Below are 26,635 nucleotides of genomic sequence, written 5' to 3'. Positions count from 1 at the left end.
GTTGGGGGGAACCATCCCATTTTCAAATTAACAGTGGGTCTAATGACACCTTCCACATCACATAGAGCATTGTCACATGACTCCAGTATTCCTGTTAAATCTATTTCTAGCAGCAGGCGACTGTTTTCAGCAAAGAAAAATCTCTAATAAACCCACTGTACACTACCTGCCCAGAATCAAACAGTAGACAGATAAAGTAGGAGCCTAGCTGATGAAAATTGGAAGGAATATAAAACTTAAAATCATTAAGTGGTCACAAACATGACACTCACATGAATGCCAATGTTGCTTTGTGTTTGCTGATTGTGAAAATAGAGTATAACCTGTCTGCTAACACATTCACCACCATTCACCAATAATGTGTCAGTGTTGGCAAGGTGGCAAGAAAATAAATTAATGCCAATGCAGCTTCTGTAAAAGAACAGGGTCACTTTTGTAGCACAGTTGCTCAAAACATTCTTGGCATTGTACGTTTCGGTAAAAAATGAATACATTACTTTTGCACTTTTCATACGAATCATATTAACATTACTAAAGTGACGTAGTATATGAGCTAACTTTGTCATGAGGAGGTGGAGGGGATGGTGGATGGTGTCACAGCTACAGGCGAGATGGGCACCAAGCTGCAGACCACTGTTTGAGACCAACAAATAAAAAATCTGGATGTTTTTTAGTGAGTCATTGCTGTGCTTCCTACATTATTTTAATGCTTCCAAAGCTTCAATGAATCTGCTACATAATAACCTAAAAATGTAACATATCTATGGTTTGCAGAAACATACAATGCCAACATTTCTTTCTGAGGATTGGGTTAATTTTTGACTCTTTTGTCCAGAAAAAGCTGTGTTGAATGTATTACAAAGGATATAACTGATCCTGTAGATTTGGCTGTACAATGTAAGGGAAACATTTACTACACTATAGGTTCTCTATGAATATATTAAAATAACACCACATCTACCAATAGCATATTTACCAAGGTGTTGGCAGGAATGAATATGTACACATCTCAAAACTTCAACATCAGCATATGGCTGTGTTCAATTGTTTTAAAGTTGATATTTCTATTTACGGCATGTGCAGCATATCCCTGCAATCAATCTGCAGTGGAAACATAGAAGCATGCAAATATGGTGAAAAAAAGAGAGCAAAGGGAACATGCAGTAGGAGGGGGAGAGAAAATATCACATGCAATGACATTAATGGTGTGAACGTGCAGTGAGCTGTGAAGAGGCAGAGAACACCTTCAGACTGCAGTGATCTGCTGCCTCTGTCTCCTGCTCCAGATATAAATACCATCCCAGACATTATACAAGGTCTCTTTACACAGTCAGGATATTAACTGTGTGGGTGTGGTGCTTTTACTTCTCAAAGATAGGCACAAAAATCATTTCAACAGCAGCGTGATAGAACACCAAGGTGAATCACATCACCACACCATGCCAACAGAAGCCAAATGAAGGAAGATGAAATAATACAGTAAAAACCAGTAAGGACGTCATACAAAGTTTAACAACAAAATAGGGTGCAGTCCAAAAGAAAAAAAAAAAAAATATATATATATACACACACACATACATTACTCAAACACAATGATCACACACACAGTAATCCTATTATAATTACAATAAAACCACATCCAAATTATAATTCTAGTGCTATGGACATCATTGGTCTGCTGTGATTAAGCAGATTATATCTTTTAATTTATACCAAACACAGTCCCACAGACTCCTGTCATCCAGTCTGGGGATTTACCATTAGAGACTATCCTGTCCATGTTCACTAGAGCGCATCTGACAAGCTGCAAAATAGACCCAGGGCAACTCCCAGACCTTGAGCCTGACCCTTCAGCACAGGGCTAAGCACCAAGCTGCTCTCACATCAACCCACTCTAGGACAATGTGTTTCTGTCATCTACCGCATCTTTCAATATCTCCCTCAGCTTTTAATGCTTTTTACAACCATTCTGGAAGCTGCCTCTGTTTTACTGTGATGCTCAATCTCACAACCATGTGAGTCTGGAGTGTGCCACTGCACACTAGTACCATGTTTAATTAAAATCAATTAGTACATTGAAAAACTAAAAATTGAGTAATCTAAATTTCCTAATGACACATCAATGAACTGATTAATTAGTGATCGGATTTTAAAATGGATTTTTATTTTTACCTTCTAAGTACATTTTATTTTTAATGCTCTATTTAAATTTTATATTTAATGCTCTATTTAAATTTTATTTTGTTTTTCTATTTGAATTTTCTTTCATACTCTATTTATTCTTTGTATTTCATTTAAATTTTATTTTGATATTCTATTTAAATTGTATTTCGATACTCTATTTCAATCTTATTTTGACAAATTAATTACATTTTATTTTTATACTACATTTAAATTTTACTTTGATATTCTATTTGAATTTTATCCTTTACTCTATTTAAATTTTATTTTTTTTTAATCTATTTTAATTTATTGTGATCTTCTTTTTGAATAATTTTTTGATATTTTATTTGAATTTCATTTTGATTTTCTATTTATTGTATTCAAACTGACAATTCACTTGTTTCCTGCCCTGGCATTTACAGTTTTTCAGTTTCATTTTCTGATTGCTCTAATTTAAAGATGGCTTTCTTTAATTTAAAGGTACCCGGTGAAGTTTTCTTGTAAACATTTACTGTTTCTCAACTAGGCAATGTGCATATTTTTGATGCCCAATCAATATTTTAAATGTATTTCCTTCAGTATAATAGATAGAGAATAGATATTTTGATACCTGAACTGTTTACCTCCATGTTTCATTTATAGTAAGTCTCTGTCCCTGCTTTTGTAGTCGCATGGCTAAACAGTATATTGCCATGAAACCACCTTCTGGGCTGTGTAGCCCTTCCCCCGCATGAACATGGATAAAGGACATAAACATTGCCCCACAGCAGGTTTTAAATGTATTAATAGATTATAGTTAAAACATTGTAAAAGCCTGTAATTAATCTGTAGGAAAGCTTCAGACTAACAGGGCTATGAACAATTTAATTTTTGATTTTGAACTGGAAGTGTTGGTTTCAGTGGCAGCGCCAAGGGCTGGCCAGGGGGGTCATGGCCACCCTGATAGAATTTTGACAATGTTTCACACACACCACAAACCATCACTAGCTTCTAAGCCTTCTAAGCTACTTGTTGCTCGCTGTGTAAATCCTCAATACAGCTCCTCGTGCTCAGACTACGACCAAAAAGGGAAGCGCTAAATACACAAAACATTCCAATTCATCACAAAAACAACTATCGAAAGAAAATGCTGTTTTTATTATCACCAAACAATGGCTACACAGGACCTCCATGATGGTACCTGTTTCTATAGGATTTGTGATACAATGACAAAGCCCCTGCCCTTCTTCTCCTCTTTTGCTTTTTCTGTTAGTCTGAGTAGTTTTTTAGGGCAGTGGACAAATACAAGGACAGACCTCTCGTCTTTCTCTTCATCCTGCGCTCCCCTGCCCGGCAGCAAGGCACAAGAAGACAAAGGGTTAAAGTCAACATGCGGAAAGAGGGAGAACGACAACAACAGCTTGTAGAAGAGAAGAGAAGAGAAGAGAAGAGAAGAGAAGAGAAGAGAAGAGAAGAGAAGAGAAGAGAAGAGAAGAGAAGAGAAGAGAAGAGAGGCTGTGGGGCATCAGGAGACAGTAGTGGTTCAGACTGTGACAGTTGTCTTTACATACAGCTCTTTGCTGAAGCCAGCAGTACTCCAACCTTTATTTAAATTCCCTCAGACGGATACAGTGACACAGGAGTGCACAAAAAAAACAACACACTTATGTTTTAAAGATCATAGATGTTTTCCACAGTCAATACAACATTATGATACATTTATTTTAATATATAGTTTTGTATAATTATTTATCTGTTTAGATTCACACTCAGACTCACCTCGTGGTTGGTGATCTTTTCTTCCTCTCACAATGGACAGCATCAAAAAATGCAGCATTCCAAAACCTTAATGTGTGCCTGGCAGAGAGAACGGACGACATATTATTGGTTGCCTGCCTTCCCTTATTCACCAAACCACTTGAAATGAGGCTGCAAATGACATACAGTGATTGCAAAGAATGAAATCATGTCATAATCAGTCCGGTTAAACCTGCCACATCTTATTTCTCCAGGCAAAGCATGAAGGCACACGGTCACTAAGCCATGACATGATTCACATATCACAATGCTTTGATGCACACTTAATGTGGCCAGTCATTTTTATAACATGTCATCAAATCACACTGTACATCAGTGGATGCCAACATGAGGGCCACTAATGACTCAAAGAGGTAAGAAACAATATATACATATTTCTGTAACACTGATTATTCTGAAATTATTGCATTTTGTCTTTTGTGAAACATATGATTTCTTTTTACCACACCAGTCCCCTAAAAACTCAACAACAAAAAAAGTTGTATGCCTCTGCAAACCATTTAAGTCGCACTTACAATTTACATCCATGTCTGTGAAAACATGAATGCTTCACACACATCTTTAACCTGGCAGCAGAGGATCTACAAAATCAGCACAGTTTCAAGGTGGACACCCAAGATTAGTGTCACCAATTCAGTATCTGACCAAATGTTTCCCCTTCTGTTCCTAAGACATGACGTTGAATAATGGGGGAACTGCCCATTGGTTCAACAGCCCATTAGTCCGACATCCCATTGTTCCGACCATATTAAACTCATTGTTCCGAAGTCCGTTCCGAAATCATCATGATGCCCTGTGGTTAAGGTCTGGTTAGGTTTAGGCACAAAAACCACTTGGTTAGGGTCAGGAAAAGATCATGGTGTGGGTTAAAATGAAAAAGAAAGTGACAAACACATAAGCCGTGAGCCTGCTCCGCCTCAAGCCGGTCGCGGCGCACCATACGCCCACTGCAAGCCGTTCAGCACCGCGGACAGTCGGACTAATGGGATGCCGAACCAATGGGCTGTCGAACCAATGACATGGACCCAAATAATGGCCAGTCAAGTGTTTTATGCAGAACATTATGATGTCACAGTGAAGCTGACTTTTGACCTTCTGGATACCAAATGTCATCACTTCATCATCTTAGATATTTGTGTGAGATTTTGTCATATTTAGCACATGAATTCTTGAGTTGAGAAAACTAGTTTTGTGAGGTCACAGTGACCAGAGATTCTTAGAATCTTCTGAAACAACTCCTGCAGTATAATACACTGAAAACTTTTATAATAGTAACTTTATTTTTGTTTAGAATTCACTAAAACTATCACTACATCCACACAGCAATCCATGAGAAAGATAATCTGTGAAAAAAAAAATCTTCCTCCTCCTCCTCCTCCTTGTGGTGCTTCTAATGACATTTGCCAAAAACCACCACAGCTGAATGAAAACAACCAATCAGAGTCGAGAAGTCTGTCAAGCAGCTGTCAATCATGTCAATCACTGCTCATTAACTGCAGTCAAACTGTCAAACTAGGCAGCGCTGATCAAATATGAATCAAGATACTGCGTTGCCTGTTTCTCTCCTCAAATATTTTCAGTAACATATTTAAGTGTACTGTGATTGATTGATTTACCAAAAACTAGATTGTAGTATTCCTACAATCAATATTTTTATATCAAGGAAAAAGGTGCACACAACAGTGTATGTGGAAGAGGTTATTGCGGTGATAAATCCACAGAGAACTGTGCTCAATGTTTTGATTTTATAGGTATTTTTATGACACCACTCTCATAGCATAAATTTTGGCAGGGGGATGCTGTTTTCAGCAAAAAAAAAAACTGATTTGGCTGGTGAACACAATGGAGAATTTAGCAGAGGACAGTACATGGTGAAGCTAGAGAGCTCCTGTTAGTGTTCTGTTCCGCCAGTTTCCCCAACTTACCAGATGGGTTGCTGCTTCAGGTGGGTGTACAGATACACCTTCTCTCCTTTCTTTTCCTCTGGAGCCTCTGACACTGGGATGGAAGAAGACACATGACAGGCACTGGTACAGCTCAAGTCATTTCTAAATCACGTTTTATAAAATAGAAAAGTGGGGCAGAGGAAGGAAATAGCTTTTTGCACTGTAATAAGTGCAGTGCGAGAGATTTTTGGTGCATCATACCTGGTGATTTGGGCTTTGTCTCAACTGGGCTTTCACCATCCCTTGAAATAAGAATGCAGTAAAGATAAAGAGAGAGGAATGAAAACTATGTATGGCTGTGTTAATGACAAGAATGTAAAGGAGAAGATGCATTTGCTCACTCAGTCTTGGCAGCTATTGAGCTTCTCAGCTTGCTCTCTAAGCCTCCAAAGAAGCCTTTGACGTCACTTTTAGATGTGTTCTTGAGGAGGCGTTCAGCAGCATCCTTCTTCCCGGACAGCCAGAAGTTGGCCTTGTTGAGGTACGAGTCCAGACCAGCTGGAGGACCACCACGATCCAGCAACTCTGAGGGAGATGGCTGGGACTTCCCTGAGCAAGCGGAGAGCAGAAGGTCAAAAGAGGACATCTATTTGTACATGGCATCATTAAAACATTGTTTTAAATCCTCATAAGGCAAATTTGTTTGCATATCAGTCTGTCTTTTTAACTCAGTGTCTCTGTGGTGTCCTTGGTCTATGGCACAACAGACTGGTGGGCTGATAAACAGTGTGCCTTAAAACATTTACCAATGGCTAATTACTGTTTAGCCTCTGAGGCAAGGTTAATCTCTCAGGTGTTCACATTTGATGGACCAATTAGCTTCTTCTCAGCCATCTGCAACCCAGTGAGCTGGAAATGGAAACAATAATTAGTCCGCTTTGGATAAATCATTTAGTGTTCATAGTGTTCCAACTGGGGAAGACAAAGAACTGTTAACGTGCACATTTAGTCTTCCTTTGGACCAGGGATGTTTCTTTATAGTTTATGTTTATGAGGAGATCTCTGCAGCTGTTCATCACCATGCAAAGTTGCCTATAGTGCAGGTTTTGTTTTGTGAGTAAAACATAATTATAGCAGACCTGACAGTAGACGGATGTAGAAACACGTACACTAATCACCGAAAGCTTCCTGCTTGCATAAGCACAAATACACTACCGTCCTGCAACTCGACAAAGTCACTGCATATGTGTCTGTGGTGTTGCTGCAAGAGAAACCACAGGAACAACCTGTGGTGGTGACACCCTCTGAATCAGCACTGAGGAGGGATATCTTTACCTAAACATGTTCTCTTTTGCTTGGTAACCCTTTTCTCTTGCAAGTGGGAGCTCTGGTTGCTCTTTTCATTTGGGCAACAGAGGCCTGTGTTTATGTTAAAACAGTGACTGATTGTTTGAAAAGAAAAGTCATGAATATACATGCCAGATAAAGAGTGAACTAGACCTTACCAATGTAGTAGTATGTGAAGCACATCGTCATGAGGTTTTTGGCTGGGCTGTAGTCATCCATCTGGTAACATCTGTAAACACACCATTCCTTTAGTGGTGATCCTGTCATGACCTTGCTGCTAGAAATGATGTATTTTACTACAGCTTGTTCACTAAAAGAATGAGTAGGTGATGTATTTTTCTTCTTGGCAACAAATCCCATGAATAGACACAACCCAGAGTGAGTTGATCCTACTGTTGATCTTACTAATCCCTTGTGTTGTCTGTGTATTCAAGGTCTAATGCATCATCTTCCTCTGGGCTGTAGAGCTCCATTGTTGTCCAAAAACTATTAAAAACACATCAGTGAATCAAACTGTTGCACCGGATGTCATGTTCCTTCACAACTGTGAATACCCACACTGCGGTTTATTTGGACTCAATCCCACAAACACACTCCTGCTGCAAGAAACACTTACTAGAGCACCATATGGGTATTTATCTGCTGCTGAAAATAGTCCCATAATGCATTATTTTCTCCTGTTTGAGTAACTGGTATTGAGAGGTTTTTGTCTTTTTATGGGAAATGCTGACATGAACAACTTTATAAATTATCATCTACTTTATCCTTTACAGTGCAATGAGATTAGATGATTACATTAAGTTGGTCTTAACAAAGTCAACCACATAAAGACTCACTCAAACAGCACAACCGCAAAAGACTGCACCAGTCTGTAGAAGGTGGCTTCACTCACACATTTAGAGTGGCAGCGCTGTAAACAAAGTATGAAAGAGAGTTATGAGTTTGTACAGGAAAGCTTAGTATAGAGACAAGACCGCAACAATCGTCAGCTAAGTTACATAAATAAACTCCACTACTTATTTTACAAGATATTTCAGTTTGATTTCCTGCATATGTGGGTATTTTATTAGAATGTGTGACCTTTTTTATGTACAGTGTGTAGAGGTCCAACAAGAACCTGTAATTCTTGGCCAATGCATGTGGAATGTTGTAGTTATTTCTTCCCTTACAGGTCAGGTTTGACATCTAACGAGTCACCATTTCCCCATATTCACCTGTGCGCTGACGTATTTGGCAAACCACTCCCTGCCTTTGCCATTCTCTCCACTGCACAGCTCTCCAAAACGAGCCTTCTCTTCCTGGTCAAAGTCCTCCCTGTGAAAACATGGTCCAAAAACTCATTACAGCTGTAAGTCACAGACCCTGTGGAAAGTCGCTTCACAGAAGCTGGTTTTGTTAAGTTCATGATTTATCAGATTGATTTTATTATTGATTATATTAAATGACTATGTTTCACTGAGAATCTGACAGGACTTAACAGAACTACACATGGGCATTAAATCCATAAAAAGTGGTTTGTAAAGTTAAAAAGATAATAAAAAATTAACATAAGATAGATCTATGTAGACTTCGTGTGAACAAAATCAGAGGGAAAACATACAAAAAAATTTAAAATACCAAATAAATTACTGTATTAGCAATGTCAAGAAGTGTGGGTAGGTTACAACTGTCTTTATACTACCAAGCTCAAGATTGGCAATCTTGGAGACTTTAAACGAAATATTTCAATATATTTGGAAGAGTTCTTTTGAGAGTTAAGATAGGGCTGCCCAATGAAAGTAGGAGATTCAAATAGTATAGTCAGTTGAAGACTCGTCAGTTAACTGAGATTGCTTCAGGTTGAGCATCTTTTTTTTTTGTTTATGTTATTTTTTGCTTGACAGCGTGCTGTGCAGTGTACATCTGGGGAAGTTTTGGCCCCCAGATTTTGCTGCATGCTACTCTTTGGTACAGACAGCTGCTGACGTGATGTAGCAGCACAGAGGAGAGGAAACTTTCCAATGTAAGGCTCGAAGAAAACAATATCTTCTCTCACCTGCTTGTAAGTGGTGAATTTACAGCTAACTGACACTTAAAACGACACAGTCTCTGGCTTTTGTTTGCTATCTAGTGTCGGCAAAAAATGTTTTCGCACATTTCCAATCTGCCGTTAGTGCTGTTAGCTTGTTTACAATATTACATGAATGCCGCTGTCACACTGAGCATCCAACTTTGCTCCGTTCAAACTTTAAAACTTTGTATGGGAAAAAAATGAAGTGTTGAATATTCGTGATAAACAGCCAAATCTCATTGGACTGACATAATTCTGAGTCGGGAACAGCCTTTGAGTTAGATGAGAAGACTGATTTTGTTACCTTTGGAAAGAGCCAGGCTGGTTATCTCTGCCAAGTGTAAGCCAAGAGGGAATCAGGCAATCAGTCATGTCTGTGCGTGTGTATGTCTGTCAACAGCTAAATTCACACACTACTGGACCAATCAGCCTAATATCTTTTGTTCACATTCATGACTGTATGCTCAAGGGCCTCTCCTAGATGCAGGGATTCACAATTCACAATAATGATGGTTTTATTTGTCGCTGACTGTTTTTTACTCCTCTTAACTGGCCAGTACGGGCTGCAAGTAATAAATAAAATCTTGTAGACAAAAAAGGCATTTCCGGGAACTGCCTTGGCTAAAACATAGATATATAAAGATATTGGAACCAAATGGTGCTTATTCAGTCCAATGGAATTGCTTGCCTTGCGCTACACATCAAAAAAGTTTCTAGCTTCCAAAATTAATTCCAGGGTAGGCTATGTGTCCCACTGAATATCCGCAGCAATGTGTCTCCTGCTGGAGAATACAGCACAGTACACTGTGTTACACTAATGGCCATCTCACACAATGAGAACCTAGCTGAGGCTGATCTGGCAGTACCTTTACATCAGTGGTGTAGTGGTAGCTGATAAGGTGGATGTACTACTTAGTAGCTGGGTAAGATACAGAGGAGGAAGTGGGCATACTCTCCTATACAGTCTAATGTTTTTTTTGTCTGATAGGTGGGTGTACTGTAATTGGCCAGAAAAAGATGTGGGTATACCCTGTATACCTGTGTATACCCTCCTCTACACCACTGTTTTACAGTAAAAATGTAAGTTTTGCAAGAGTGCAATTTTATGAAAGTAGCCAGGCAAGCTGTGTAGTCCTGAAATGCAAAGGTTTAGGATTGCATAATCCAGTCAACATAGAGAAGGATTCAGATGATAAGGAATCTACGAACAGAGTCCAGCCCTAAAGATGACTAGACTGCCTTAAAGAGGGTAAAGAGGATGCAGGTCATCACAAGGAGACTGCAGACCTGGAGTTCTCATGGCCAGAAATTAATTCTTTTAGACAAGATGTATTATGACATTAAAAAAGGAGTCAGTGTGTCAATTCACTGACCAAAGAGGTCTGTGGCCCACAGATGGCAAATTACCTATCAGATATACTGTATTCAGCACTGTCAGGAATAATCTAGCCTGCCCCAAAAAAGTTCAATACATGTCTGCAAAATTTAATACAAAGGTACCCTGATATTTAGAACTGCCCTTTAAACATTTCACCCTGCTCACATTTGATTTCTTGTCAAATTTTCATTCATGTCCCCCATGGGCCTCTGCTGGTGAGTCATGGGAATCTTTGAGTGGGTGAATGTTTCTAGTTATTCTGGGTGACAAAGATAGAACAGAGTTGATCTGATTAAAAGTGATGTCACAGCCTAAAGCAGGAGAAAGTGACGGGACCACACAGCCAGGAAAAAGGAAAACAATCTGACAAAACATAGCAGTCATCAACGAAAAAGTCACTGCATCAACAACACCAAAAAAAAAAAACTTATGAGATAAATAATAAAAACTGCTGAAAAATGGGGAGGGTAAGGTCAGAGAAGTTTCTGTTAGTTATCGAGTAATGTAAAAGTGTAAAAAAAAGACACCATAGTGTAGTGTTGTGTGCTGAGGAACTACTACCAAGGTTATTGATGCCAGAGGGTGTAAAATGTTGTCACATTATTGATTGTAGACTTTCTACAGGCAGTGGTATATGGAGGACGGAAGCTGCCAAAATAAAAATGTTTTCATTTGCGTCTTTAGTTATTTACCTTTGTATTTATTCTCCAATGTATTAACTTTACTAGTTAGTTTTCCCTTTTATTTATCTAAATTGATTATTTTTATCCATTTATTCATTTTTGCATTTATTTTATTCATTTAAAATGAATGTTTTTTAATCAATTTTTGCATTTTTTGTTTAATTTTAAATGTATTTATTCATTTTTAATGATACTTATTTGTTTACTTCCCTTTGTATTTCCCCTTTTTATTTCCTAAAAGTTATTTATTTCCGCATTATTGACTTCATACATTTCTTCATGCATTTTTTTTATGCATTTCTTCTTATTTGTGCAAATGAGGGGAGGTACAAGTCCTGCCTAGAGGGCTAAACCTTGTTCATTTAATCACAGTAAAATCCCAGAGTAAAAAAAAAAAAAAAAAAAAGCACCTACAGCTACTTCCCTATGCTTCTTTGGTGGAGGAGCAGAGTAAAGCCAGAATCAGTGGGGATTTTGATTTGGCAGATTCCGCTTCCATAGTGGGAGACCATCAGGTCCCTCTTAGACCCTACTTAGCACTCTCTGAAATGAGCTGATGCAGCGAAAGGGCACCTTCAGCCTTCATCTCTTCCCCTGCACCCATACTATGGTGGCTGCCATCCAGCAACACAACACTTACTGTCCCAAAAAAGTGTCTGCAGTATCTCTATGAGCTAATCAGGACTGTCTCTATACTGTATGTTTCTGTGGTGCTTTATGCAGTCACCATGACTAACACTGATCTCTAACTAGAATTACTGCTTCACAGTTATGCCTTTACCAACCAATCAAGTTGCAGTTACAGTTTACATCCATGTCTGTGAAAACGTGGATGCATCACACACATCTTCCCACCGGCATTACACATGATTTATACAATCAGTGCAGTTTCAAAGTGGACATCCAAAATTAGTCTCACCAATTCATCATCTGACCAAATGTCTCCATTTCTGTTCCTGAATTATGACACTGAGTAATGGCCAGAAAAGTGTTTTTGAAGAACATTATGAAGTCACAGTCTCCAAGTGGACATTTGTGCCAAATTTGAAGAAATCCCCTCGAGTCCTTCTGGAAATATCCCATTCTCGAGAATGAGTGGGATGCAAGGTCACACTGACCTTGATCTATGACCACCAAAATCTACTCAGTTCATTGAGTCCAAGGGGACATTTGCACCAGATTTGTGACTTATCAGGGAATTGACACTTTGCAATATATATTTGCAAACAATTCTGTGTATGATTAATATCTATGTGCATTTAAACAGTACCAATGCATTTTTTCAAATTTATATTTGGGTGCAATTTTGACAGATATTCATCTATCTGTACATCTGAAACTGTATTAGCAATGATTACAATAATGAGTCGCTGATGCTTATTACTTTTGTATAACCTGTACAACCATTCTGCAAGAACTTGTAATGCTTTGTTGTAAGACAAAGAATGTGCTATTCCTTCTATAAAAAGAGAAATGGTCACACTTCAAAGCTCCATTACTGTACCATCTTTCAAAATATTTTGGCGGCATACATTTTTGTTTGTAGAAAAATAATAAAGTCCAGGTGAAAACTGATGCAGTCTTCACGAGTTGCCAAAAGAGATTTTCTTCCAACGTGTCACATAGGGGCTTTCAATTTGTTGATCATGTTTCTTTCAACTGACTGAATGAGGGCAAACTAGGTTGTAGTTCTAGTTTCACAAAAATAATCCTACCTTCGCTATCTTATGAACTGACTGATCGAATGAGTCTTTGTAAAACACATACACATATTAAAAAATAGTTTCTCCTTACCTTCCATGAAACACCTTCTCCACATAAGCCTTCATGAACTGCCTCCTCTCCACTGTCTCTGCATCAGCCTCCTCTCCACTGTGGGCGGACGAAGATGACGACCTCCTCAGCTCCCACATATGCGATGGCGGGTCCATGTCATTCTCGCTGTCTGCCGACTCTGTAGCATCGCTGTCATTGCCTCCTTCCTCTTGGTGATTGTGTTGGTGGTGGTGAGGGCTGGGCTTGGTTGGCGCCATGGGCTCTGGCAGTAAGGGCTGCTGGTGGACTCCCATGGAAGATGTCGGCTCTGGGGAGAAAATGTCTGTATGGCCTTGATGTTGGCCTCCATCTATGCTGAGAGTTGTGGCCTCTGAGGGTAGGTCAAAGTCTATAAGGTTGTCGACGGCTACACCCTCCATGTTGGAATTAAGTCCCTTTTAGCTCTGAAGCAGTGTTTTTTTTTCCAGAATGAGCTATTTGGTGCTCTGTAGGAACATGAGGGTGGTCACAGATGTGCTAGTTGGAGGTTTCACCTGTGATGACTGGGTTTTGATTCTGCAGGCCCTCCCACCCCCTGAGGGTGCCGACATCAAGTGAACTCACGAACCCAATGCATCTGTGAACAAAGGAAGGAAAAATCTTTTTAATCTTTAACATTCATGTAAAAATGTACTAGACAACCTAATAGATCCAAATGAGAGTGGGATGTGTGAGTCCCTGCTAAATGCTAACATCAGCATGCTAACATGCTCACAATGGCAATGCTAACTTGCTGGCGTTAAGCAAGCATAATGTTTACAAGTTTGCCATCTTAGTTTAGTGTGTTAATACAACACAGAAATATGTGAAATCGACACAACCTCTTAACAATGCATTAAGTGGTGTTGGGCATGAAATGTGTTGAAATTAAGTGTTGGCAACACAAAAATAATGGCAGTGCAAAGTCTATCACAAGTGGTTAAAAAAAAGGATAAAAAAATAGTTGGTCAAGTTCAGGAAAAGATCATGGCTTTGCTTAAAATATAACTACTTACGGGACGTAAGCAACGTAAACTTATGTACTAAGTGTAACTCCAAAGAGAATTTACATAAAATATTTTTGCGTATTCCATAAGTCCTTTTGGCTTTTTGACTTTTGGTTTCACACAGGATACAAAAAGCCATCTCCTGGTTGAAAGTCCATGTTTGCTTGACCCATCCACCACCCCTCCCACCCGCCTGCCAGCCCTACATGGACTATCTTACTCTTTATGCTTAATTTGTGTGTCCACCACGACAAATAACCCTCATTCACTTTGCATTAGCATTGTTTCGATGTTGCTAGCAAGTAATTTTAGCACATTTTATGCCCACCAACACGTAATGCGTTAAGACTTTGTGTCCATTTCATGTATTGGTGAGACTGGACTGGTTACTATGCTAACATTTGTTGATAAGCAATAAATAATAAGTACAGCTAAGGCTGATGGGAATGCCATTATTTTAGCAGGTATTTCACCATAAACCAAAGTACTGGACAAATTAAAAATTTAACTGAGGATTAAATGTCAAGGGATCATCAAAGTTTTTGCAAATAATCTGAGGATAACATGAATGTCAAGTTATTAAATATTTATACAGATACCTATACAGATACAAATCCACACTTTTTTATTTTAAAATTCATTTCTGTTTCTGCCCATCCAAACTAAAAGGCAACCCTGGAGTTTTTTAATTAAAACTGGGTCAGCAGGGTCTCAAGGATCTCTGTTTTAGGAATTCCAAAACGCCAAGTAATGTGGACGCTAGGTGTAAACACAGCAGCAGTTATGAGTTTTAAAATGAAAACAAATTAGTCTGGAGGAAGTCTAACATAGCCACCAACATGTGTAAAAATTTGACATCCTGGATCTTGAAAAAGGCACGCAGCAAGCGTTGACCAAAGAGGAGAGAGGAAAGGGACCTGACATTGGCATGTCTCTCTGGGTACTGTACAGCTCACTGCTGGATTTCACTCCTAAAATTCAATTTGTCACTCGGCAGAGGATGAAGAGTTTAGACCCGACACCATTCGGAGGCATGTTCAAGTTGTCCTTCTTACTGATCTTTTATCTCCTGTCTCACTACAATAGACTGTGCACCAGGAAGTAACTATGAGGAAGGACACGTTTTATCAACATGAAACAAACAGAGTCATCATTAATCATATTGGGCTTTCCCCATATCCTGATAATCAGACTGAGTGGAGCGTTTTCACAGCACGCATTGTTACTTGGAGCCCTGTACCCATCCTAGTGAAATAACTGATAAAATCAGAGATGTGGGCAGTGACTCCAAGGTGTAGACCTACTTTTCTTGCCATGAAAAGATGAAAATGTCTGTTGTGAAAAAGTCATTATAGATGACAGACAATCCCCAACCCCACAGCCAACAACAAAAGTTTAGAAGAAAAAACATGTTATTCAAATTCTCTCAGTTTTGTTACTTGAATCTGAATTGAAAAGCTGAAAATAGCAAATAATAAAGCAACACATATGGACTAAAAAAGACACATGGCACAAGGCATGGGCATATAAATACAATACACCTGTCAACCCTTTTGACTTGACAATGCATAACCTTTTCAGCACACATAAAATGCAGCTTGTATTTAAATGGGTTAGTTGGAACATGCATGTATGGTTTTATGTTGTTGCTGATAAGCTTAAAAGAGCGCCTGAGCACAGTAGGTTTTGTGGTCTGACATTAAAAAACTTCCTGATGGATTAATCTCTAATTCCTTAATCAGAAGTTGCTAGAAAGACACCTTAAGCAGCTCAGTTAAGTTTTGTAACAGGACTGATGCATATCAGTTTTCAATTCACAAGGGGAAAAAGCAGAAATAAACTAGAATCATTGCCTCGCGATTGTATGGCCCTGCCAACCGACTGTAAATTGCAGTTACAGTTCATGTACATCCATGCTCATATGTAGCCATGGTGGCAGACAGTGCTTCAAATATGGATGTTGCTGCAAAGAAGCTACGTATTCTAAAAGGTGGACGCTTTGCACACATCTTCCCTTTGGCAGCACAGAAGATCTTTACAATTACCACAGTTTCAAGGCACCAAAGATTCATCAATCAGTATCTGACCGAATGTTTCCCCTTCTGTTCCTGAGTTATGGCATTGTATTAAGGCCAGAAAACAATATGATGTCGCAGTGAAGTTGACCTTTCACCTCTCAGATATAAAATGTCATCACTCCATCATTTTGTTCTGTTAGACATTTGTGGGAAATTTTGTCATAATTAGCATATGAATCCTTTAGTGACCTTGACCTTTGACCAGCAAAATCTAATCAGTTCTTGCTGGAGTCCAGGTGGATACTGGTGCAAAATTTGAGGGAATTACTTCAAGGCGTTCTTGAGATATCGTGTTTGCAAGACTAGGACAGGCAGACTGATGGGCGAACAAACCCAAAAACAGAATGCCTCTGGCAACAGCTGTTGTCAGCGCAGTGACATAAAAAAGGAGGGAGCATTTTGACGTGAACAGAACACATCCCAGAATTATATTTGATCTAATAAGGAGACTCTGTAAGTACAGGATGTTGCAGCTCCACATTGTATTTAAGTTCATAACATGGGCAGTTTGTACATCATAGCCTGTGAAGCTTTCAATCAGTAAGTTGCTTGCCTGTGTTAATAAAATCTCAAATGACTACTGAAGCTAACCGCTTCCTTTTTTCCATGAGTCAGCACTGATATCATGCAGATAACACGAAGTTTAAATCATTGATTGAAAACCACAGAGACGTGCAGGAAACTCTTAAACTGCATATCTAATCTAATGTCCCGCAATTATAAACTGTCTGCTGAACTTCTGTCCATTGAGTCACTCAAACAGCACTGTACCCAACACTGGTCTGATTTTAAATAAATGATCCAGTCATAGCACAGTCTGTAATACTGCTGACTCCCACACAGGGCTTCCCAGGACTCCCCACCCCGGCCTCCATCCTTCACTCTGTCCTTGAGCTAATCTGCTATAGCCCTTCTATCGATGCGCCGTTTGGTCTTCTGACTGAACTCACACAGCTATAACATCATTACACACACACACACACAGACTAGGAGCCCTGGGGCTGACTGTATGTTTGGGCTGCCACTTTGAAGATGAGTAGGTTATATAATGCAGTATTTAGTGAGTAAGACCCAGTGTGAAACATTCAGACACACACACACACACACACACACACAGCATGAGGGCCGAGATAAACACACACATGCACATAAGCAAACAAATATGTAACATATAAAAATATCAGCAAAAATGAAGGAAAAGACATGATGGAAGCAAACTGTCTCAATGCCTCTTTCAAGTTTAGCCTTAACAACTATCAGCCTGTATCTAAGCCTTCCTATCTGCTTAAAATCATATCATTTCTGGTCAGCTCACTACTGTGTGTCATTCTGGAGGGGAGTCAGGCTTTAGGCCCGCTCATAGTACAATAACTGCTGCAACTACTGATGATAACATTGTTACCTCCCTTGATAAAAAAACAACATTGTGCTGCTCTCTTTGCAGATCTGACCAATGCTTTTGGTAGTAATATGCTTTTTATTGATTATATGATTCTGGTTATAGCTTGTTCAAATCTTATCTTTCTGGAAGAATACATACAGTTGTTACCGATTGCTTCAAACCAAGTCCCCAGATGGTTGCTGAAGGTGTCCCACATAGATCAATATCACGCGCCCTCTTATTTACTCTAAACATAAATATTTCTTGTCCAACTGATTTCAATTTTTATGCTTTTACATCTTGTGCCTCCTCTGCTCCGTGGTCTCTGTTGGAAAAGGGTAATATTAATCAGATTTTGAAGACAGTTATGGGTTGTCTGGTGGCTGTTATGGCCCAGACACAGCAAACCTACGTCAAAGAACTAGTGGCAATGAAAACCAGCTGCATTGCTAGTTGCCTGTGTCTTGCCCAAAAAGTTGCCACCCTTATTTTGAAGCCTTGAGTTGGCATTTGGCTGTGGCCATCTTGGACCATATTTGGGCATGAAGGTGTAGCTAACCCTAGTAGGGCTGTCCCAAATACCATTTTTTAACATTTGGACCTTCGGCAGAATTTATAAAGAATATTCAAATATTTGTTCACGACGGGGGGTGGGTTGCCTCCCCGGTCTGCCTCCAGGTTTTTTCGGACCTAGCACAGCGGCGACCGGATCTTTGGTCTCAAACCACAAAAAATGTGATGGCACAACAGTCTTCTTCAGTACATTATTCTATGCTTTCTTTTGATTTTCACATTGGCTAGTCATCCTGCTTAATTTGTCTTCTGATTAAATCGGAACCGTTGAAACAAGTTGTAGGAAGCCTCTGCAAGTAATTGGTTGCTGGCAGACACTCTGTGCTGCAATAAAATGGTTAATCAGCAGTGCCGTGCACTGTAGAGCCGATGTGCTGCTGGTTCTGCCGGCCTGAATAGAATATAACGTCTACTGTTGTGTTATAGACTGAGCTGAGTAGTGATGCGCGGGTCAACCCGTAACCCGCGGGACCCACAAATGGACCTGCGGGTTGGGCAGCAGTGATCGTCTGTTAAATCGGTCTGTAAATGATATTTTGACATTACTGGCTATTACTGTCATGGCATCTGAAGGTACTGATGCATTAAGCAGGTGACAGTCCGCGGCCATTTTCAAAACACACTTGTGTCACGCACTCCAAAAGAAACTTGTTGAAACTATAAACAATAATTTATTGTACAAAACAGGGGAAACAAACGTTGACAAGAACAGTTCCATAATTCATATTAAATTCAAAAGACAATGAAAAAACAGCTACAAGTTAGAGGGAATAGTGATAAAGTGGTAAAACTTGGCATTGATCCACAGCCTCAGACGGATGCACTCAAGCCTGCCGTGTGCACACAAGCTCAGCTGGTAGGATACTATATTTTCACATTTTTAACAATGCGATTTAAAAGTTTTGATTTTTATTGATAACCTACATTTACCAACAACAAAAAGACTACATTTAGCACCAAATAAATATGTCAAAAACCCCCCAAAAAACCCAACTAAATAAAAAAATGAATATTGAATACCAAATTTTCATAACAAATACCTACCCATAGAAACGAATATTCGAATATCCTAATATATGGGTACAGCCCTAGCTGCTAGCTTGATTAGTATGGTGCATTTACAGTTACGGTTAACTTTGATAATGCTAATGCTTTTGCGAGTGAAAAACAAGCTTAAAATCATTCAAACAAAACTTACCCAAAAAACAGAACATCCAACTCCTTTGAAAGTCTTTTAGAACAACCAAATGCTGAGCAAGATTGTTTTAGGCAACCAAAAAAATACATTTTCTTTGATGAACTGAAAATACACTTAAGTGGCTTGTTAACGTGACCAGTTTATGCATATCTTTAAGCCTTAAAAACATCTAAATGGGTGACTTATATAAAAATGTATCCCTCATACAGATGTCATGAATGGGTAAATTAGCTAAAGAGATCTGGTTTTTGTACTGGACTGTAGACATGTTTATTGCTGCTGTAAAGATGAGCATTTTGAAATGGGGATCTATCGGGATTGACTCGCTTTTCAAGCCATCCTCAAGTGGCCATTCAAGGAACTGCAGTTTTTGGCACTTCCACATTGCTTCATTGTTCATTCCAAGAGGTTGCCACTATATGTTTCTACTCTGGATCATATAGATATTCTGTATGCTAATGCTACTGGCACTACCCTTAAACCACTGGAAGATATTTACCACTGTGCCATTCAATTCATTGCTTAAGACAGCTGTCACACTTACCACTCTTGAGTTATGTCAAAAAGTTGGATGGTCATCACTGACATCTACAAGGCATCAGCATATCTGTGCTTTCATTTATGAGGCCTTACTATCTAAGTTGGCAAGATATTTAACATCCTCAACTGACTTCAATATTAACAACCAGGACACCAAATATATAATTGAAAAGTCCTTTTGGTTTGGCTTTTGGTACTATCCACCAAAAACGTCTAAGGACCGTACCCATATATGTCTCTCCCTCTCTCTCCCCCCCCCATATATATATATATATATATATATATACATATATACATATATACATATATACATATAAATATGTAAGGTCTCTCTTCAGTGTTGATCTCAATATGACTGTCTCTCAATAAGACATCCTGAATAAATAAAGCCTAAGTTTTTCATGTTGATGAGGCAAAGTGAGATCTCACCAGGAAAACTGAGCATATGGCCCACAGTTCAGTCTTACTGGCAATGCTGGAAGTGTGAAATGTTGCCTGTCACAGCTGGAGGCCTGAGCCGAGCTAAGCTAGCAGCAGAGCTCCTCAAGTCATGATTTCCTGCAGAGGATGGATGGCAGCAGTACAGTCACCTGCCGGCCAGTGACGCCTTTTGGCCTGATTAATGTGTCCTGTCCTCCTGTCCTGCCATGGCCACAGCAAATGCACACACAAAGGCATAAAACACTGGAGGACTCATTACATCAGCATTCTTTCACTCAGACCGCAAAGCCTGCAGTATTTCTGCTTTCACGAGCAAGAAGGGGAGCCCCCACCAAACATCCCTCCTGCAACATACACATATCCACAAACACACATCCGCCCCCGCACAGACCACAGAGAGAGGCGCTTCTGTCATGAAGGAGGATGGTGAAAAGATACTGAAAAGCTTGAGTGATTTGGTGGAGAAGATCTCTGCTTGTTGCAGCACAACAGCATCACAAGACCCGTCCTGTTCTCTTTTCTCATCTTCAGAGTATGCTGCACTTAGCATGATTCACACATGGAAGCCAGCACCGTTATGCAACGTGCCCCTGAGCCTTTCCCACCCCCAGGAAATATTATTTAGCACACTCGTCTGCAAAAACATTAGTTGAGCAAGATATGAGCAAGGCGGCGTCAACCTCAACACTCATGGTGCTTCACAGTTCATCTATCTTTGTCACTATGGCTTTATGGGCAACATGCGGCAAATGCAAAGCAATAAATCAGCTTTTCTTTCATGTCAGATACAGTATTATAAAACATCAATTCAGCACAGTAGCAAGGTGCTTTCAAAGTCCCCTTCTCAGGCCACTAGTCCATTACCCAAAGTGCTCTCTCAAGCATTCCTGAACAAAGCTCAGCCTGATAGAGGTGGGAACTAATACCCAACTTGGGACTTTCCTGACCCACAATCCTTTGGCTTCCTTGAGTAATTTGAGAGGGTAAGTTGTTCAGTATCCTCATTATTGTGTCTACTGGGATGTCTCAGTCACCAAAACAAAAGCAATGCGGACATTCTTTGTCTCGCCGCTCTTTGATCCTTTGGATGAATTTGTTCAAAGAGCTGGAAACAAGGCTGTTTCTCTTCTAGCTCCTATACTTGGCACATCAAAATGTGATTTCTCACTATTTCTCTTCTTTGTAAATTACTCCTTAATGTTGTTATAAACCTATTCCACACTCTCTGATACACACACACACACACACACACACACACACACACACACACACACGTGTGTATGTGAGATTATTTAACATGCTGTGACGTCAACTGTGACGTTAATCGTAATATTTTGGTCACCTAAAAAAGTCTCATTCAGCATTTGGTTGTATTAAAAGACCCTCCAAGGAGTCTTAGGGCTAAGTAAGTACGTTTTTAAGTTTTAAAAGTTTTAAGCCTGTTTTGCTAGTGAGAAATTAGCTTAAGCATTATCATAGTTAACCATAACTGTAAATGTACCGTGCTAACCGAGCTAGCAGCTAGCATTAGGGTTATTTCTACCCACTAATCAAAATATGGTCACTTTTGGCTCCAAAAATCCAAGATGGCGACTGCCAAAATGCAAAGTTTGATGCTTCAAAATGAGAGTTCACATACCAATGAGTGATGTCACGGTGGCTACATTCATTATTTTTTACATTCTAACTTTAATTCACATCTCCCCAAAATTCAGCCTGACACATTTGGAATCTTTAGAAACTCTGGAATCTCAGAATTCAGCAGGGATGGGCAATATATCAATATTATTTCAATGTTGTGATACAAGACTAGATATCATCTTTTGGATTTTGGATATAGTTGTATCGTAAGTGAAGTAAATCAAGACCACACTGAAAAGTACTCAGTACTATTAAAGCCCTGCATTAAATTTGTGTTTTCATTTTGTTTTAGTCTTCTCACTTAGGCGAATTAAAAAGGGGCATCAAAGAACTTTAAGTATCATAAATGAAAGCACTCAGTAGTATGCATTGGCTCCTTTTAGAGTGTTACATCATTATGAAAATTAAATTATTAGATTTTATGATGGATTAACATGTAGGCAGCATTTTAACGTTGATGATTTGAAATACCCTGTATATTGGTAATTGTTTTCGATAACAAAACATCATATTTTATAAGCTTATCAATTTGCAAAGAAAGTACATTTTAGAGGAGTAAAGCATATAGTATTTCACTCTGAAATGGAGAAGTATGAAGTACCATAAAATAGACAATAGATAAGGAACAAGCACCTCAACACTGTAGTTAAAATGATAATTCTGGAATATTGCAACTTTCATTTTATTTTTTTTGGTTTGACCATTGTTTCTACTGCTGTGGTATCACCGTACCCATCAAAGTATAGATGTTTTCACACAACGCATTTCGACATGTCATAGTTAAACCACAAGTGTACACAGATGGATAAATTCCATGCACATGCTCTTACTGTAACAAGTCAAAACATCTGCTGTGAAAATGTTGAGTTCTGGGAGCAACTAAATCTAAGCCAAGGCAAGATAAGCAGTGGAGCATTTGGAGGTAAACCTTAAATGTTTGTAATAATCCCTCTTTGTCAACTTTGTGCACACATAAAAACAGCAAGTATTGAAAGTCAAAGCTGAACCAGGAGTTGTTTTATAAACTGTGATGTTTACAAAAGACAACTTGGGTAGTAATTTCACTGTTCAGCTTTCTTGAAGTCTGTCTCACCTGAGGGTTTGTTTACAACTTGTCTTATCATATGACTCCACATGTTTCCTGTGCTGCTTAACTCCTTTTTAGCAATGTTACCAGAGCTCTGCAAAACCTTGTGAGCATAATATTATTATAACAGCCGGGATTGGTGGCCAAACTATGAAAATAGAACCAAGACTGTAAGAAACCAGAATGATCTTTCAGGTCAAGTGCCTGAGTACATGTCCCAAGCTATTTTCCACCACAGCCCTAAACCAACAATGAGTATCAGTCTCCAAACTGATAGTGGGATAGCAATGCTCCAGCTGAGGTGGATCAGACTTTCACAGGCAGAGGGGAGGGGGTATGTAAGTGTTCTAGGTGCAGGAATGTTGGCCCCTGCCTCTTCAAGTGGACCCAAACAAGACTGGACTATATCAGAAAAGAACTGTTTGTCTGCGTCAACTGATTACAGGTGTTAAGGGGGCAGTGATAACTTTTATCACCAACAAGTAGGAACTACTGCTCTGCATAGCTTTAAGACTGACAGCAATAATAAAGTCCCATTTTTACAATACATCTAAAAAGCCAGAAACCCCATCACCTATGCAAATAATCACTGATTTACTGTCACTTTTAAAGTGGTAAATTTGTGTTATGGAACAAAATGCCTTCATAATTGTACATTTACTGTAAGCCTCAGCGTGGGAACACTGCAGCACAACAGTGCCAAAGTGTGATAGCTGAACTGCATGACCTAACATCACACACTACAATAGATGTGTGACAAGCAGAAGTGGCAGATAGCTGATAAGTTAGGTGGAGAATCTCGGCTGAGGTTGGCCTGTGTTAACAGCTGAGGGGACTGCACTTACAGATGTAATCTGTTCACCACAGGCAACACTCCCAACACAGCAACGCTAAATCTGTTTATAGAGACAAGCTAGTTTTCTGAAGACAGTGGCACTTTACTCCATCACCATGTCAGTAAACATGAAAGCAATGTACCCATGTAGTACAATGCACCTTGTCCACTACATCTAACATGAAATTCTTAAAAAACAAAACAAAAAAAAAACCAAAACAGGTTTTTCTTTTAAGACTGCAAACTGGAAACTATCAGGATTTGGTGTTTGAATGCACTGAAGCAGCTTATACTCAAAAACCGAAACCGAAAAGGTCGAAGAGAGGTCAAAAAGGACGCTTGAGCAAGCTGTTCAATACTAATACCATTAACACCTCTTGACCTAGCATGTCAAATATCATTTCATTTATCCCCCATGCCCCCCTAGTGTTGCTTTCCCATCACAACCTACTGTGTAACAGAGAAGAACAAGAGTCTAAACAACATGCCTGCCTGTGCATTATAGAACTATTTCAAGCTTTTTCTCCATATTTTAAAACCTGACTGACAGGTGGTGCAACAGCATGCACAACAAAACAACTAACCTAACAGTACAGAGCCATGGTAAAATGAGCGATGGATGCCATAAAACTTGGGAGGAAGTTCTTCTCCGTGTGCACTTCCAGATAAAACCAAACACAATCTATATCTGTCAACCCAAATAACTGGAGGCCCAGTATTATTTTTGTCAGGTTTGCCTTAACTGGCAAATAGCCATTAAAGACCTAGGCAAGCAAAATGGAGAGATAAGTAGTGTGAATGCAGATTAAGAGTGTAGTTTATGATTAATCTAGAAATCATGACTGTGTAAAATGGCTTGAGGCTACATGCTTTACATATTTAATACAGATCTGTATCCTGAGTGTGCACTGCTCACTATCTATAGTTATAATGACCTCATTATGTACTGTTTGTATAGGGCTACGTGTATTATCTCACATCTGCTTGTATACCTGCTTTTCTATCAAGCATGAAGAGAACGTCACGCCAGACTCCATTAAAGAATCAGCTAATTTCATAATGCACTGCTTATCAGCCGATCAGCTGCAAATCAAGAGGTGGTATCCCCCAGTGTGGTATACGTAGCAGTAATATAAAGCAGCTCTTATGTTCTCAAATATAATACTTCTGATTTGACCTGACTCGCTACAACCGGCCATGATGCTGCTGGAAGAAGCTTGTTGAATTTACATGTGGATGAATTAAAAAAGTCGAATTTTCCTACAAATACAATATGCTTGGTGGATGATACGCCTGCCGAATACAAATGTGTCTCAAAACAATCAACAAACCGCCTTGTGTTATATTTCACTTGGTATATCTATTTCTCAATAAGCAAGGTCACCTTAAATGTCAGTCTTTCTGAATGAGGTTTGGCTTCCGCTGTCTCCACAGAGGACAACAGATCATCGCACCGTCTGTCCTGAATGAATTAAGATATGACGACTTAAAAACATATGAAACAAACAGGTGCTTGGACTCCCTGTGCAGACCATAGTTTAATAGCCTACTGAACACAAATGCTGACTGATGGGTTCAAGTAGCAGAATGGGCGCACATGACAGCTGAGAAAGGAAGCAGCGCTGAATAAACACAGCAAAAGGCTGACGTTTCCTGAAACGTTCAGCGCTGGCATTTCCAGGCAAACAGGGATACCCCACGTCAGTGACGGAGGTGTATCTGCAAGTGAAGCCAAATACACACCAAAACAACTCCTATAACAACGATAGAGGCCAAAACATCACGAGAAGGAGAAAATTAACCCTCCGCTTTGACTCCACAACCATTCAAACAAACAGTGAAGCTATGCAAAAATGGCGTCAATGAGTCGTACAGGAGCAAGTGTTAAATGTATAAATTGATATTTAATGAGAAGACGACACAGCTATACGTACATGAGATGTCCCGTGGTGGCAGGACAAGGGGGCTGCTCCTCACTGATGTTTGTGCGTCGTAGGTTTTTGCTCGAGACTGTGGGTTTGAGGGAGAAGAGCGCATGCGCAGATAGACGCGAACACGACGAAGGGGGGAACCCAATGACGTCACCAAGCAGCACACCCAATGAACCAATGAGCCGTGGTGCTTCAAACATTGCATGAATAATAAACATGGGATATGGTACCTAATTCCAAACTTTATTCACTTATTTACTCATTTTAAAATGGCGGTGAAGAATGTCTTGAGTGCGATCTAGCTGTAAATATACTCCTCCCACCAGTTATCTTACTTTCACAGGCAGGCTCTTTTATGTTGGCTTATTCACAAACACAATTCCCCCCCTATAAACATTTGATATGGAATAATAAAAATATATAAATAAATCAATCTTGTATGGTAGTTGGGTCCAAAATACTATTTCACTGATGTCAATTACTTAGCCTACACACACTGAATTCTTAAAGCCATTTGGTATCCCAATACCTGCACAAGAAGATAGCATAGTATTTGATGCAGTAGCTACACGTTTTTGTTTTTTTTTTGAGACTGTTGTAGGGAGGTAATATGTCTAATGAACAGTCAATGTTTAGCACAGATGTTTTGTCAAATGGCGTCAACATAAAGGATAACAAATGTAGTCATACACTTTGAAACATATAATACACCTCTCTGCAACTTCTTCCTGCAAACACTATTAGAATAGTCACTTTGAGAGCATTAATTGGAAATGAATCTCAACTTTCTTTAACAAATAAGGTGAGTGAGGCATATTTCAAAAA

The 26,635-nt window shown here is 39.3% G+C and overlaps 1 protein-coding gene across 2 annotated transcripts in view; it reads right to left on the bottom strand.

Annotated features, from left to right (window-relative positions):
• kiaa0513 (KIAA0513 ortholog) overlaps positions 1-25,907 on the bottom strand; it is a 35,305-nt gene extending 9,398 nt beyond the window's left edge. The window contains exons 1-10 of one of the 2 annotated variants that reach the window (XM_049574184.1): positions 25,814-25,907; positions 13,099-13,696; positions 8,408-8,507; positions 8,030-8,103; positions 7,352-7,422; positions 6,248-6,455; positions 6,108-6,148; positions 5,886-5,958; positions 3,922-3,999; positions 3,459-3,488 (exon numbers count right to left, since the gene is read on the bottom strand). In XM_049574184.1, coding sequence (XP_049430141.1) covers positions 3,459-3,488; positions 3,922-3,999; positions 5,886-5,958; positions 6,108-6,148; positions 6,248-6,455; positions 7,352-7,422; positions 8,030-8,103; positions 8,408-8,507; positions 13,099-13,499 — 1,076 coding nt within the window. In that variant the 5' untranslated portion in view covers positions 13,500-13,696; positions 25,814-25,907. The remainder of the gene's footprint in view (positions 1-3,458; positions 3,489-3,921; positions 4,000-5,885; positions 5,959-6,107; positions 6,149-6,247; positions 6,456-7,351; positions 7,423-8,029; positions 8,104-8,407; positions 8,508-13,098; positions 13,697-25,813) is intronic. The other variant, XM_049574185.1, reaches the window with a different exon arrangement.
• Between the last annotated feature and the right edge of the window lie 728 nt (positions 25,908-26,635).

Source organism: Epinephelus fuscoguttatus, linkage group LG4, assembly GCF_011397635.1.
Source record: "Epinephelus fuscoguttatus linkage group LG4, E.fuscoguttatus.final_Chr_v1".
NCBI lineage: Eukaryota > Metazoa > Chordata > Actinopteri > Perciformes > Serranidae > Epinephelus > Epinephelus fuscoguttatus.
The sequence above is the reverse complement of the archived record's forward strand: the minus strand, read 5'-3'. Positions and strand labels throughout refer to the sequence as shown.